General features: G+C 43.5%; 1 protein-coding gene across 2 annotated transcripts in view; it reads right to left on the bottom strand.

The window, feature by feature from the left end:
* Positions 1–1,480: 1,480 nt before the first annotated feature.
* The window catches only part of tbc1d14 (TBC1 domain family, member 14), a 44,459-nt gene continuing 32,073 nt past the window's right edge, over positions 1,481–13,866 (bottom strand). For both annotated transcript variants that reach the window (XM_071901369.1, XM_071901370.2), the window contains 10 exons: positions 13,186–13,268; positions 11,967–12,084; positions 10,752–10,858; positions 7,994–8,074; positions 7,620–7,708; positions 6,087–6,158; positions 4,354–4,482; positions 3,648–3,757; positions 2,261–2,519; positions 1,481–1,626 (listed from right to left, as the gene is read on the bottom strand). In XM_071901369.1, the coding sequence (XP_071757470.1) occupies positions 1,570–1,626; positions 2,261–2,519; positions 3,648–3,757; positions 4,354–4,482; positions 6,087–6,158; positions 7,620–7,708; positions 7,994–8,074; positions 10,752–10,858; positions 11,967–12,084; positions 13,186–13,268 (1,105 nt within the window). In that variant the 3' untranslated portion in view covers positions 1,481–1,569. The remainder of the gene's footprint in view (positions 1,627–2,260; positions 2,520–3,647; positions 3,758–4,353; positions 4,483–6,086; positions 6,159–7,619; positions 7,709–7,993; positions 8,075–10,751; positions 10,859–11,966; positions 12,085–13,185; positions 13,269–13,866) is intronic.

Genomic DNA, 13,866 nt, shown 5'->3' with positions numbered 1-13,866 from the left:
TTCGGTCCAATCACGCTTTCCACAAATATTAAATAAACATACAAAGATGAGATTGTCTCCTAATAAAGACATTGCACTCACACCAAGACATCAGGAAACATAAAAACACCAAAGAGCTGAAATGTACCCGAAACAAAAGGGAGGGTGGGGGATGTCGGTGTCTGATATACTGTGTGTTGTTGCTGTGTCGAACAGCAACACGCACACATACTGAACAATCTCAGCATCTATTCCAGTTTCCTTCGACATAAATATACTGTAAAACATTTTTACAGGCAGCTTATGACCTCTTTTAAGAGGGTTAAAACATTTCATTAAAAGTAACATGGCGCTCTCAGAGACACTACAAAACTCGTTTTAGGTGGTTGACCTAAAAAAGGTATGTGCATTTCTGCTGAACCTTCATGGATCTAAACTCCCAAGCCTCCTTTCAAGTGATGTTTTATTCATCCCGTAAATAGCAGCCTGAGGCTCGTCCTTGGGGATAATTTACTTCATGGAATGGTGCGGAAACAAAAACAAAAAACAACCCAACAGGAGAACGACGTACAAATGAAAACCACACGGAGGTCACGACAGGCAAGACAGCAAAGGCTAAAATCAAATCTCAGCATACCTGAAGGAATGACAAAGGATGGAGGGAAGGGAAAGGGGGGTAGATTGGGCAAACTGGAGACAAACAGACAAAGACAGAGAGAGGGAGAGAGAGAGAGAGAGAGAGAGGCATGTTCCACTTGGCATTTCAATGATTCAATGAATGATTTTTGAGATCTATGCATGAATATGTCGTCTTCTTATCATCATCCTGGGCTTCAGTGGAGAGTTTTACTGTCCCATGATGGTCTAAATGCTGTTTCAGAGGCTTTTCCACCCTGACAAGAATTCATCTGGGGGGAAACACTTCATCTTTGCAAATATTTTGGCATGAAAATGGTCAAATACGATACTGAATATCAGCGCAAAATGCCGGTTATTGTTCGATCCAAAAAAAAAATATCCGTATCGGTGCTCCAAAACCCATTTCGGTCAAAACACAAAATGAAATGACAAGCGGAACCGTTGAGCCAGAGAGGCAGAGAGAGAAGTGAGGGAAGATGAGGAAAGAGAAGAGGAGGATCCAGTTAGGTAACTGGCTGGGTCTGTGGAGACCCTGGATCGGCCCGGGGGTTTCTGGGAGTGTGTGGTACATTCTTCAGCCTCTGCCCAGCTGCGGTCTCCGGGCCGCGGGCCGGGCCTCTGAACAGAGGAGGGGGGCGGTGGTGGTGGGAGTTTTATAAGGCCTCGTATTCCCTTTCGCCCCCCCCTCCTCCTCGTCACTTACAGGCCCCCCACCCCCTCCAGGGTTCTGGTTTACCACATTTACGACCGGGTCAACTGGCCAAACCCAGAACCAGATGTGTCCCAGGTTCAACAAGGACCTCCCTTAGGTCTAGATTGGGTCTAGGTCCGTCGCGGTGGGTAGGCGTCCCGTAAGAGGTCCGGTTCAGTTCCAGTTTAACGGAGGCTGGAGGGGGAAACTGGTCGAGTCCTTCAGTGTGTGATGGTTTTGGTGGATCTTCTGATCTCAGCTCAGCGCTTCAGCACCGGGCTGCCTCGCTCCTGGTCCTTCTGTAAGGCCTGCAGAACCTGAGGAGACGAGGGAGAACACGAGATGACAGATATGCCACACTGATCTGTGTACATGAACAATGCATGCAGCAGGGGAGGGGTCCAAGTGTTAATCATACACCGATTTCCCTCCTATATCCCATTTTTGGGATATAGGAGGGATGGGACGATATGATTATCTCAGGATACGATTCGATACACGATATGGTGTTCACGCTTCAATACAACCACGATACGATGTAATAAATAAAAGTTCAATGACAACAAAGTCTGACTGTGCAGAATCATGTTTATTTCTGAGCCACAAATCTTTCTAGCAATGGCATTGGCTGCTACAATTTAAAAATGTCATTACAAAGTGACAATAATATCATTTGGATGGAGAGCTTGTGAAATTGTGATGGTCAAGCATATCATTTGTGATTACTACAGCAGAATAAAATGGAGCTAATATCACGATTCATTTTTTCTGCCCCACGATACGTATTGTCACATTTTTATATCGCAATGTATTGAATTTCGATATATTGTCTCATCCCTAATAGGAGGCATCACCTAGCATGTTTGAAATAATGGTGATGGTCCCAACTGGTGATGATGATGCCAAATCGTGGCTATAATAATATAATCTGCAATCATCCGGTGAGCCTACCTGTCCCCACTTCCGGTTGCGGCTGGTCATGTGTACGGCGGCGATGTGCTGGAAGAGCTGCTCGGCGGGGACCAGGTCGGGCAGGCGGGTCAGGAACTGGGCCATGTGGATGAAGTCCATGCAGGTCAGCACTTCCTGGTAGAGGCGCAGCAGGCCCATCGCAGTGCGGAACAGGAACTCCTCGCCGTCTCGGCAGAACACGTCCCACACGCGGCACGCCAGGTCCAGCGGCAGCGACTTGCTGTACAGCGTGAAGATCCTGGAGGGATGGAGGGAGGGAGGGACAGAGAGAGAGGGTAGAAGGGAGAGACATATCGGTTTTGTGTTAATATGCTAAACAGAAAAACAGAAGCGCAAATGCAAAATGGAGACAAGAAACAATCGCACTTCTGTTTTTTGGAATACTCTATCTGTATACTATCTATATACTGCGACATTATTAAGTACTTTTACTTTAACACCATTCTAGACTTGCACTTACTAAAAGTTTTACTTACTAAAAGAGTTTTAAGTATTGGTCATTATAGCATTTACAGGGAATCCCTTCCAGTGTCGAAGGCATGATCACCTTTTGCTGTAAGATTTGACCTAAGAACAGCCAACAGAGACTGCTCAGAGGACCTGAGTGAGGACACAACAACCTAAATCTTTTGTTTTAAGTACATCACCCAGAATGCCAGGTTTGTACGCCAGCTTTGTGCATCACAGCACCCAAAATTATTATAGAACTGCAAAAATCTGCCTGGATGGCTGTTAATTTACCTGGACAGTCTGCCCCAATGTAATCAACATATGGGAATCATTGATTACTCTGTTGAAGTGCATCAGCTTGTGTACCACAAATGAAGAAATATAGCAAAAACGGTGGCCAACATCCTGTTCTTTTTTGTTCACACACACACGCCCCTCATCTCTATAGTAAACTGTTCTAGACATTTCCACAGTAGGTGGGTAGAGACCACTGACATAGCCCCTTCCTACACAAACACACATACACACCCACACACCCCCCCATCCTGTGTTCTCAGAAACATCACACCTGACATTCTGAAATGCTATCTGATATTTCGGCTCCATATTGTTATTACTCTAGGTGTGAAATGACACAATGACTAGTGGTTAAAGTGTAGATTGTCCGCCTCAATTTGAGGCTATTTCCAGCCATATCATATGCACAGTTAAGGAACCGCAGCCCTTTTTGTACATGGCTCCCCTCATTTCAGTGTGCTAAAAAGTCTGCTATTTAATCTTGTAGTCCTTGTGTCATTTCTAAAATGTAAAAAGACAGAATGACACTCACATTCGAGAAGAGATAAGAGGAAACGTGGAGAAAGAGGGGGAAAAAGGAAGAATATTAAAAAGCGGAGAGGAAGAGCGCCAGACTCACCAGTCGATTAAATAAATATCGGGGGTCAAGTTGTTTTTCTTGAAATGTGCAAAGAGCTTTGGTAGGTTTTCTTCAAAGAACACTTCAAATGCCGCAAAGTAAGTCAACATCTGCGGAGAGGGGAGAAGGTGGTCACAGAGAGCAGCAAACACACACACAAACCACATGGTTCTGCTCAACATGCAGCGCAGTGAGTCATCTACAGCAATGGACAACAGTGTGTAAACCGAAGTGTTCGGCTGAGCAATATGTAAACAGCCTGTGGAGTGTGTGTGTGTGTGATGCGATGTGCGAGTGGTTGGTCAAGACTGTGGAAGCCCTCGTGTTTATATCTGTCAAAACAGAAAGTGGTAGTGATTTCTTCGGTTTCCACGTCAGACAGCAGAAAGTGTTGGTTTTAATTAGAACTGGGTATCGAAAAACAACACTCAGCAATTCTATATGAAGTGGTTTGGTATCAGTGTTGATTTTATGGCATCGAAATGCATTGAAAAATACTGATAAGCTTCACAATGTACAACTGTCAAAATTAGATATCAATTTTTCATCACGTTTATAATGAGGAAATCAACTGAGTGTGGTGTTATAGTGTTAAGAGGAGCAGATGGTACAAATGTAACACGGAAATAATCTAATGTACGTGTGTGTTGTCAGTTTTCATGGCTAGGTTGTGTGTCTGTGTAACTGTGTGTGTGTGTGTACTGACAAGGCTGTGGTCGACTCTAAAGAAGGCCATCTGACAGGGCTTGTTGAGCAGGTTGGCAAAAGCTATGAAGGCATCGGCCGTGTCCAGGTTTAGGATCAGCACCGCCGCGATGAACGACATTCCCTGCACCTACACACACACACACACACAGTATGTACATACACATAGAAACACACAAAAGAGAATTGTAAGTCATTGTAAGAAACTATGGTAGCAACATTACACCGACTTAAGAGAACAAATTTTGCAGAGCACTGTCATTGATCCAGTGCTAAATTCACGCACTGTGTTTAATCTAACTTGAAGCCGGACAGTTTTTTAACAACCCATCACGTTTTTGGCCACTTAAAACAGGAAAACGAAACGCTGACACAGACAGAACTTGTGCAAGCAGGTGCATATACATGAGTTCATGGGTTGGGGTCAGTGCAGGAAATAAACAGTCATTTCTTAACAAGTACACAGTGTGGGGCTGTGGCAAAGAAGCAGCAACGCAAACCACAGCATCTATAAGCACAGCATGGCGCTTCAGAAGCACAAACAGCAAGCCAATACCAAGTACAATGTAAAGAGACACCTTGATGTTTAAAACATTTTGATTCAGGAAAGCCATCAAACTTTATTTATGCGCCGGTCTTAAATCACAGCGGTCTAATGAGAGAATTCCGGGCTGGTCGACAGCTAAGATGAGTTTTAAATTAGGTTTATGCTGCAGGCTCCAGGGTTTAATTAAAAACGCAGCAATGTGTCACCAAGTGCTTCACTATAACAAACACAGACATGGACGCAAACGTCAGGAGGAAGGTCAGAGCTGCAGTGGGTAATGTGAGGCTGAGAGCAGACAGAAATGAGTCACTTATGAGGAGGCTTATGGACGGCTTTTCCCCTTGGAGAGGAAAGAGGGGCGGAGGGACGGAAGGAAAGAGGTTGAGGTTTGTTAACCGGTAAATCACCTGCACTTTTTGTAGCGCTGGGCAATGCGTTTCACAGCACTGGGAGCGAATTAAATGCAGAAAAAGATATCTGCTTGTATCACTAGTGAGTCTTAAATCCAACTGTCAAACGAAATTTTGACTGAACTTTTGAAATTGAGTGAATAGATAGGCTTCCACCTATTGCACACATTTCCATTGGTGTTTCTGTCGACAAAAAAAAATTCTTCTTCTCAAGCGAGCAGAAAAACTTTTTTTTGGCGATACTGAGGAAATGATATAGTAATTTGCTGTTTCATTCAGCTTTTCTAATTGTATACATCATTATTTCTATAAAAAATACTTGGATGGAAACCCAGCGGGTGCGGAAAAAGTTGTGTTTCTGTCAGTGATGATGTGTAGGGTTGGCGTCTGTTGCAACAACGCTGTTAAAACTCATAACAGTCCAGGCTCTGTTGCTGAAGGCCATTCATTTTAACAGCAACACCGGATGAAGTACAAAACCATTTGTCAGTTTCAAGGACGGAGACTCCAGCTACTGTTGGTGAAATGAATGGGCCTCTATGAGAGAAACCACGTTTGTATCCGTCAGTGTTATGACCCTGTGGTGGCTATGCACACAAAGCTAGAGCGATAAAAAGCAATATTAAAAGTATAATAACTGAGTTGATGTATTAATGTGTGCCAAAGTATCACAATGGCATCTAATGCTTTGCTCAAGTGTACACTTCAATTACATGGAGGAATAAGCCAGCGACACTGACAGCACTGTGTGTGTGTGTGTGTGTGTGTGTGACTTACGTAGCCGACGTCTGGCCGGTAACAAGTGTACGCTCCCAGGATGCTGTGCAGCACATCATAGTAGGGCCCGCCCTGATGGTACACACAGAGGAAATTAAGACAATGGAACACACACACCATCACTCAGAAATTCCACTGTCACATTTACTTCGATGCAAGCCTTCCTAAAGCAATGCCACCACTACTGACCTTCGCTGAAAATTACGTGAGTGGGCTGTTGTTGGCTAAAATTAGCTCAAGTCATTTTATTGTGAATTATGATGAACTTTTATGACCTTTGTGAAGGAAACACAGCAGAAGGTAATAGGATACAGCAAAGAAAATAGAATAAAAACAGAAAAAATTGAATATAAAAAACAATATATCAAATGGTGATCACTATTTTGTTTGTCTTGTTTATATTATGTTTAATTATTTTTTTCTTTTTATTTTCTTTGCTGTATTCTACTATTTGCTGCGTGCAATATTATGCAATAAATAGCAATGGAAACACATTCATCAAATAAATTACGTCTTGCCATGATCAGCCAGATAAATGGTTCAAAGTGGCTTTGGACATCCTGAAATGTCTATAAAATATCTGTCCACCACTGTCATTGAATGTTTAAGATGGCAATTGTGGTTTTATGGCCAGTAAGTGTTGCATTAAAATACTGTCACCTGACACTCAACACACAATAACAACTTGCCCAATCCAAATCAATTCTTGAAATACTGTTTCTACTTTTTTTGTGCATGCGTTTTGTTCTTGCATTCAGGAAGCCTGTTTATTCGCCTCAACTAATCCAGTTGCCAGACACTTTAAATCAAACTAATCCCCACATTTCCTCCTTTTTTTATTGGCATTGAACAGATTAAACCCAACCAAAGAGGTGGCAATATTAACAACATGGGAAAAAAGAGGGATATTTTATCTTAAAGGTTTATTTCCGGAGGGTATGAATAAGAACTTTACACTCAAGAGTTTGTATCCTTTTATTTATTCTTTTAATTGATTTTTTTATTCATTTCTGATTTTGTGCTGTAACCTTTTAAATGTTGTATCCTCCTGTGCCCTCTTGTCATAAGGGAATAGGAACCTGTGGGATGGCACTTTTGCTGAACTGAATCTTGCTGGTAACCGGTGGGTAGGCTTTTGGTTTGTCACATGACCACATCCTCTGTTCCGGTATGTGTTAGTAATCTATTGGCCGTTACTCCCATTGTCTCTTATTCTATTGGTTGATTCTAGTGTGCTTATGTATTGTATATATATAGGCTTTTAGATGTATTGTTTTACAAACCCTGACGAAGGCCACGAGCCGAAACGTGTTGGTTTTTACTTATAAATATTTGTCCTCAGTACTGCAAGTGTTGCTGGAATCTATTCTTCTCCAGTGTTACCAGCCCATTCCATGCACCTCATTAGTGGGTGAAGTTGTGCCAGAATACTTTCATCATTATTATCTCATTCTTCGACAGTCAGATGGAAACACTGCTAGTGGTCCGATGGGAGAATATATTGTTGGCGGTGGCTGAGCTTCTCCCACTGACCTGCTGGAAGATACAGAGTTGGGGGAAGGTCCTGGAGATGTCCAGCTTGATCAGCTCCAGGCTCGACTCCCGGTCCGACGAACCGGCATCTGCCAAACAGGACGGAGAGAAAAGAAGAGAGGAGCACATTGAGAAACATGCAGGAAAAACAAAAGAAGGCCTTTCAAACATTTACCATCTCTGACTACTGGATGCTGCGTATCAGCATACTTGGAAACATACTGAAAGATGCAGATCTGATACCCAAGTAACATCAAAACGCACTTAAGATTTTATGTTTGCCTGTGATGAGTATAAATCAGATTGAGCGGTTGAACATTAAAGGAGAAAGCGAGAAAAGGCGAAGGAGAGAGGGGTTTCTGTTCTTCCTCTACCTTCAATTTCAGTCTCTGAGGCGAGCGCTGGCATGTTCTTCCACTTCTCTTTAGCCCGGGACAGGCAGATGTTATACAGCTCTGCAGGGACACATAACAGTACGACAGCAGAGTCAATAGAAGATAAGGGGGAAGGAGAGAGGGTAAAAAACAGAGAGTAGAGAACATGATGACCTGACAAAAACAACCCATGAGAACTATTGCCAGGCCTGGTGATTAAAGGATCCGGTTCTTTACACAACTCTCTAGAGCAGTGCCACTAATAGTGATTAAAGGATCCAGGTCTCCCTCCGCTGCAGCAGACATTCATTGTGTTAGAGTACGCTGACTCTAATGTGCTGATTTCCTGGTCTCTGCCTTGACCTGTGGCTGCCCTCTAGTGATGAGATGCCGGATCTACATAATGAGGTTTCTGCAACCTAACATGGAGCCGGGCACTCGCAGCCCTGACCTCGTACTCACACCAACAGATTCATATTCATGGCGGAGAAAGGTGACTACAGGCCATGCTGAATAGGCTTTTTGAGCTTGTTGTGAGCTGAGCCGAGTGCTGCAGTTCAATATGAGCATGTTTTTTTTCTTTTTTTTTTAAAAAAAGGTAGTTCAAGTGAGCTATAACAAATATGGCTTGGGCTGAATCAGTTTGCACTGCATTAGGCCGACTGGCAGACAAAAATAAAAACAGCAAAAAATATATACATATTGGATTGATTCTGCCTGCTCGAGAATAACAGCAGAACTTTGAATACACAGGTTCATCTATTATTTTCACTATACCAATCAATATTTAACTTGTATATTAAAAATGGTTAACAATAGAATGCTACATTATTATTAGTAGTAGCATTAGTAGTAGTGAGAAAAAGTAGCAGCAGTACTAGTAGCAGTAGTAATAGTAGTAGTAGCAGCAGTAGTAGTAATAGTAGTAATACTAGTAGTAGCAGTAATAGCAGCAGCAGTACTATGGCGTTTAATTAGTCTCAAAACCCGCACACATAAAAACCAGGCGCGCGCACGTGATACGAGCGCACAGAACAGTATCCGCGAGCGGAAAAGCATCCTCACGAGGGAGCATTTCTGCTCCTCGTGCACAAATGCGGTCCGCGAGCACCGGGCTGTGACGAGCGCTCGCTCAACCCTCCCTACGTGCTCTCAACACTCGCTCGCTCGTCAAGTTGACTTTTGAGACTTTGGAGGCGGGGATAACATCTCACTCCTTTGCCTAAACCTAACCAATCAGAGGCAGAGTAGGGGCGGATCTTCCAGAAAATGGGGTAGGAAAAAAAATAATGCGTCTCTGACCCCTTTTTTGGCAGCAGAATCATCAAGAAGAAGATGTCGGAGAAAAAAAGAGGTAAAGTGAGGAACAGCCACATCACAAATAGCCTATGTTACATTTTGGTTAAGCACGATTTACTTGTGTTAAGGGCATTGTAGATTCTGCCGCCAAAAAAGAGGTCAGAGACATGCATTATTTTTTTCCTACCCCATTTTCTGGAAGACCTACTCTGTCTCTGATTGGTTAGGTTTAGGCAAAGGAGTGAGATGTTATCCCCGCCTCCAAAGTCTCAAAAGACAACTTAGCGCGTAGGGACAGTCGAGCACGCGCTCGTCACAGCCCGGTGCTCGCGGGACCGCATTTGTGCACGCGGAGAGACTCAATAAACGCCATACAGTACTAGCTGTAGTAGCAGTGTTGGCAGTAGTAGTAGTATTAGTAACAGTAGTAGTAATAATAGTAAGCAGCAGTAGTAGTAGCAGTACTAGCTGTAGTAGCAGTGCTGGCAGTAGTAGCAGTATTAAAACTGCTTCATCTAAATTGAAGGAATACTGTAATCGAGCTGCTACTTATGAAAAGAATGACCACTTTGAAGGGTGTGTGTGCGTGTGCGGGTACGAGGGTGTGTGTAGAGTGCTAATGTGAGGGAATGTGCTCCATTTAAAAGGCTGAGTAGGATAGTGCAGTGTGGGCTAGCTCAGCAGTTAGCTAGCTTGTGAGCCGAGTGCTTATCTGCAAGTAGCCTTGAGGGTGTTGAGGAGCTTAAACACACATACACACACGCAGTTTGTGTGACTAGAGATTTAAAGTTGGTGTTCCCATTGAAAGTGGAGCATAAATTAGCTCCAACGAGTGAGTGTAAGATATGTGTGTGTATGTGTGTCCATCCTGAGTCAGAGAACTCATTGAAATGCTGCTCATTCCCTCTTGTACTGGGGAAGCATTGGACCATGTTCCTTCTTAATGGACACACTCCCTTCCTCTCCCATCTATCTCACTGCTGTTGTTATTCAATTACAACGACTGAGACAAATTGGTACACCCATCTGTGTGTGTGTGTGTGTGTGTGTGTGTGTACACTGTGCCTGTACACATGTGTGCCCTGATGAAGGAGCCAATATAGCTTTGCTATACCAACTAAAAAATAGGCCACAATGGTGTATTTTTAAGAGACGGCTATAACAGAACAGAATAGAATACAACTTAATTATCCAACCTAGGCTAGAAAATAATTGTTGGCCTCATCCATGGCACAACAAAAACACAGAGCAACATACAGTAACATGACAGATGATAGTCGGTGCTAAACAGTACATGACAATCAAAAGATAACAGCAAGTGCACTTACGGTGATTCATTGAGCTTTGTTGAGCAGGCCGACTGCACTAGGCACATAGGACCTTTTAGATTTGACAAGCGTATTCTAAAACACACACTCTCCCTCAGACACACACACACACACACACACAAGGGGTGTACCGTGGGTGATGTTGAGGTCGTTGCCGACAGCCAGGCTCCAGACTTTGCCTCTGACACTGGGGGGGACGCCCTGCCACCACAGGTCTCTCACTCGCCGAGACGTACACCTGGGTGGGGGGAGGACAGGAAGACGTAAAGGAAATGAAGAGAGAGAGAATGAAGTTTTGTGTCAGACGTGTCAGGGCTTTTCAAAACCTATAACCCGTTAGCTTTGGCCTGAATCGGCGGAGGGGTTGTTGCTTTGCTGCATTTACGCATTGGTTCAGTTACGTTTCATATAGCGGACCATAATTTATCACCCAAAGCCAGATGGTGGTTCCTTCACTGGTTAGAAATTTGGTACGGGAAAGGACTTTATCCAGGGTAAGACTCACCCTTAACCCATAATGTACAATGCTTCATGCTGTTGGGTGGGATTACGGTCGGATTACAAAGACCTCCACGGCTGGTTTGGAAACGTACCGAGAAACTTTCCTCTCAGCAAGGTCTTGGTTGATTGGTTTGCATTGCTGTGTTCTCATACTGTATGCCCAAGAAAACCAAACTAAGGGCCAACAAAAGTATTAACTGCTCTAAACCAACAAAGTGTAAAAATGCCCTTACAGACTCTGGGCTTTGTTGCAATCCATGCCATGATTGTGTATGGTGGTTGATTTCTGAAGAAACAGCTGATTGACTTCTAAATGACTGGATGAGTGACTGAGCTAATATGAACAATGAAAACGTCTAATCTGACATGAAGTGTTCTTCAAAAGGAACCTGTCCCATTTTCAACATTTATTTTCGGCGACAGGTCCAGTCACATTCATGAATTTTAGCACACTGCCTTCAAATCACAAAGCAGACAGGGAAGAGGGATACATTAATACTTTTTTTCACTACCAATGGCCATTTAGAGACCTAAACTATTGGCCAACACAGAGTAACAATCCAATCCACTATTTTGCTGAACAATACAGACCACCAGTTTGGGATCATTTGACTTTTTAAATGGCGGGGAAATTGTCCAATACCTAAACCTCATACTGGCCCAAGACCCAACCAGTAACCGCATTGATAAATTCCTTCTGGCAACAGAGAACTAAAGTATGCTCCAAATTCTATTAAAACAAACTTTCAATCAAAGGAAAGTGGCTCTTATTGGGGAAACCATTTGAAAATCAGTAGTGGTAGCCTACATCCCTAAACTCAGTCTTTGGAAGTGTCTGTACTCACATGGTGCTCCAGTTAGGCAGGATCTCCTGGTTCCAGGTCTGGGCAGCTGTGCCGATGCTCTCCTCCAGCTTACACCTATCCTCCAGCTGCTTCTTCCTCTTCTGAGCCTCCTTCAACTCTACGGGGCGGGAGGGGGAAGAGGGAGAGATGATTAGAGTGAGGAGAAAAAGAGGGAGAGAGAAGGGGTCAAGTCTAAACGAAGATTGCCAACAGCCAGTGAGAATTGAGAGAAGACCTGAGAGAAACCCAACTCGTCATCAAGTCATCAAGTATATAAAAATCAGCAAAAGCCAGTCGTTAAGTGTATGATGTCCAGTCTTTTTACAGTCTGTTCAGTCCCGTAGTTTCCCCAGCTTTAGCGAAAGTGGGAGAGAAAAAGAAATCGCAAGTTGGCCATAAACATCAATAGAGAATACATTGTGAATGTAAAATCTATCTAACTTAACGTTAGCTAGTTAAATCTACCTTTCCCTCCAATTTCTTTTTCTCTTCTTTCTCTCTCTCACTCTCGCCTCGGCCGGGTGTCGCCACTTCCTGTATCCGTCGTTTCAAATTAAAAGCCCTCTGCAGAGTCGTGTAATTGCGACTTATTTCATAAAATTCTGAAGCAGCGGCGGCAATAATTTTGCAGCGGCGGGCCGCCGCTGCAAAATGCATATAGCGGAAACCCTGTAGTAGGTAATGTAACATTCCTATGCTGACTTCATATGTAACCTTTGACCCATATTTACACCTTAAGTGCCTAAAACTCAAGAATACTGAATCTGCTTCACCAGTATCAGACTAAATTCTAAATTAACATCTTCTCACACATCTGTAAGCTTGGAATGTTCAAATGCACAAGTCTCACAGATAATTGACCATGGGGCCTTGGCAAAATAATAACTTGTTGTCTTCTAGAAGAAGCTGGTCACCTCTTACTACGCATCTCGGAAAAATATGACTACATCATTGTCAAATGTCAACAATCCCATCTATTTTGTTTCAGCCAGTTCAGTCATGTCTAAGGATTGAAAATGAGTGTTTTTCGTAGCCAGGTTGGATGTCTGTGCTCAGCCTCTGATGATCCAAGTCTAAAACGGTTCCGATTTACCCTGGTGGCTGCGAGAACGGTTGCTAGGCGAGACGTGTTTACCACAGTTCCTTCCACGGTTTATCAGTGGAAGAGAGGACGGGCAGTTAAAATGCAGGGATGAAGGGAGTTGGAGCGGTTCCTCACCTCTCTTCTTGGCCTGGGCCACCATCTCTTCATACTGCTGTCTGTGTTTCTGTGCCTCCTCGGCTGGCTTGGCAGGCAGATTACTGCAACACACACACACACACACGCACACATAGGGAAATGGGTGAGCGACCGCGTGCGTGTTTTCTGAGCTCTTTGCCTTGCATTATTCATGGTGAGCAAGCTTGTGGGATATAAGGAGGGGGAAAACATTCACAGAGAGAGAGAGAGGGAGACAGGATGGGAGCCCTTCACTGACCTTGGCCTACTAGCCGATTGATTATGAGCTGAAGTCTATTCTTGGCTACAGCTGTGCAGCCTCAATAAAACGCACCACTTACTACACAGCTGCATGTCCCACTGTGGCTACAAAATGTATACTTCCCCCTTGACTTTTTGCACATTTTATTTCAAAATACATTTATTTGTGGTCTTACACTATTAGACTATCATTCCTCCATCACTATATATACATAGAGGGTACACAGGAACATTTTTCCGTACGTTGATAGTGACAGGAAGAAGGGACAGAGGTGGGAGGTGACATGTGGCAAAGGGCATGAGGATTTGAACATACAGCCCATACCACCAACATGTGTATACACAAAGATACCCTGGTGTTTCCTCTGTAATTTTAGCATTAGTTCCATATCTGTCCCTGTTTTGTTCTTATGTTATCAC

Source organism: Centroberyx gerrardi, chromosome 23 (assembly GCF_048128805.1).
Source record: "Centroberyx gerrardi isolate f3 chromosome 23, fCenGer3.hap1.cur.20231027, whole genome shotgun sequence".
Taxonomy (NCBI): domain Eukaryota; kingdom Metazoa; phylum Chordata; class Actinopteri; order Beryciformes; family Berycidae; genus Centroberyx; species Centroberyx gerrardi.
The sequence above is the reverse complement of the archived record's forward strand: the minus strand, read 5'-3'. Positions and strand labels throughout refer to the sequence as shown.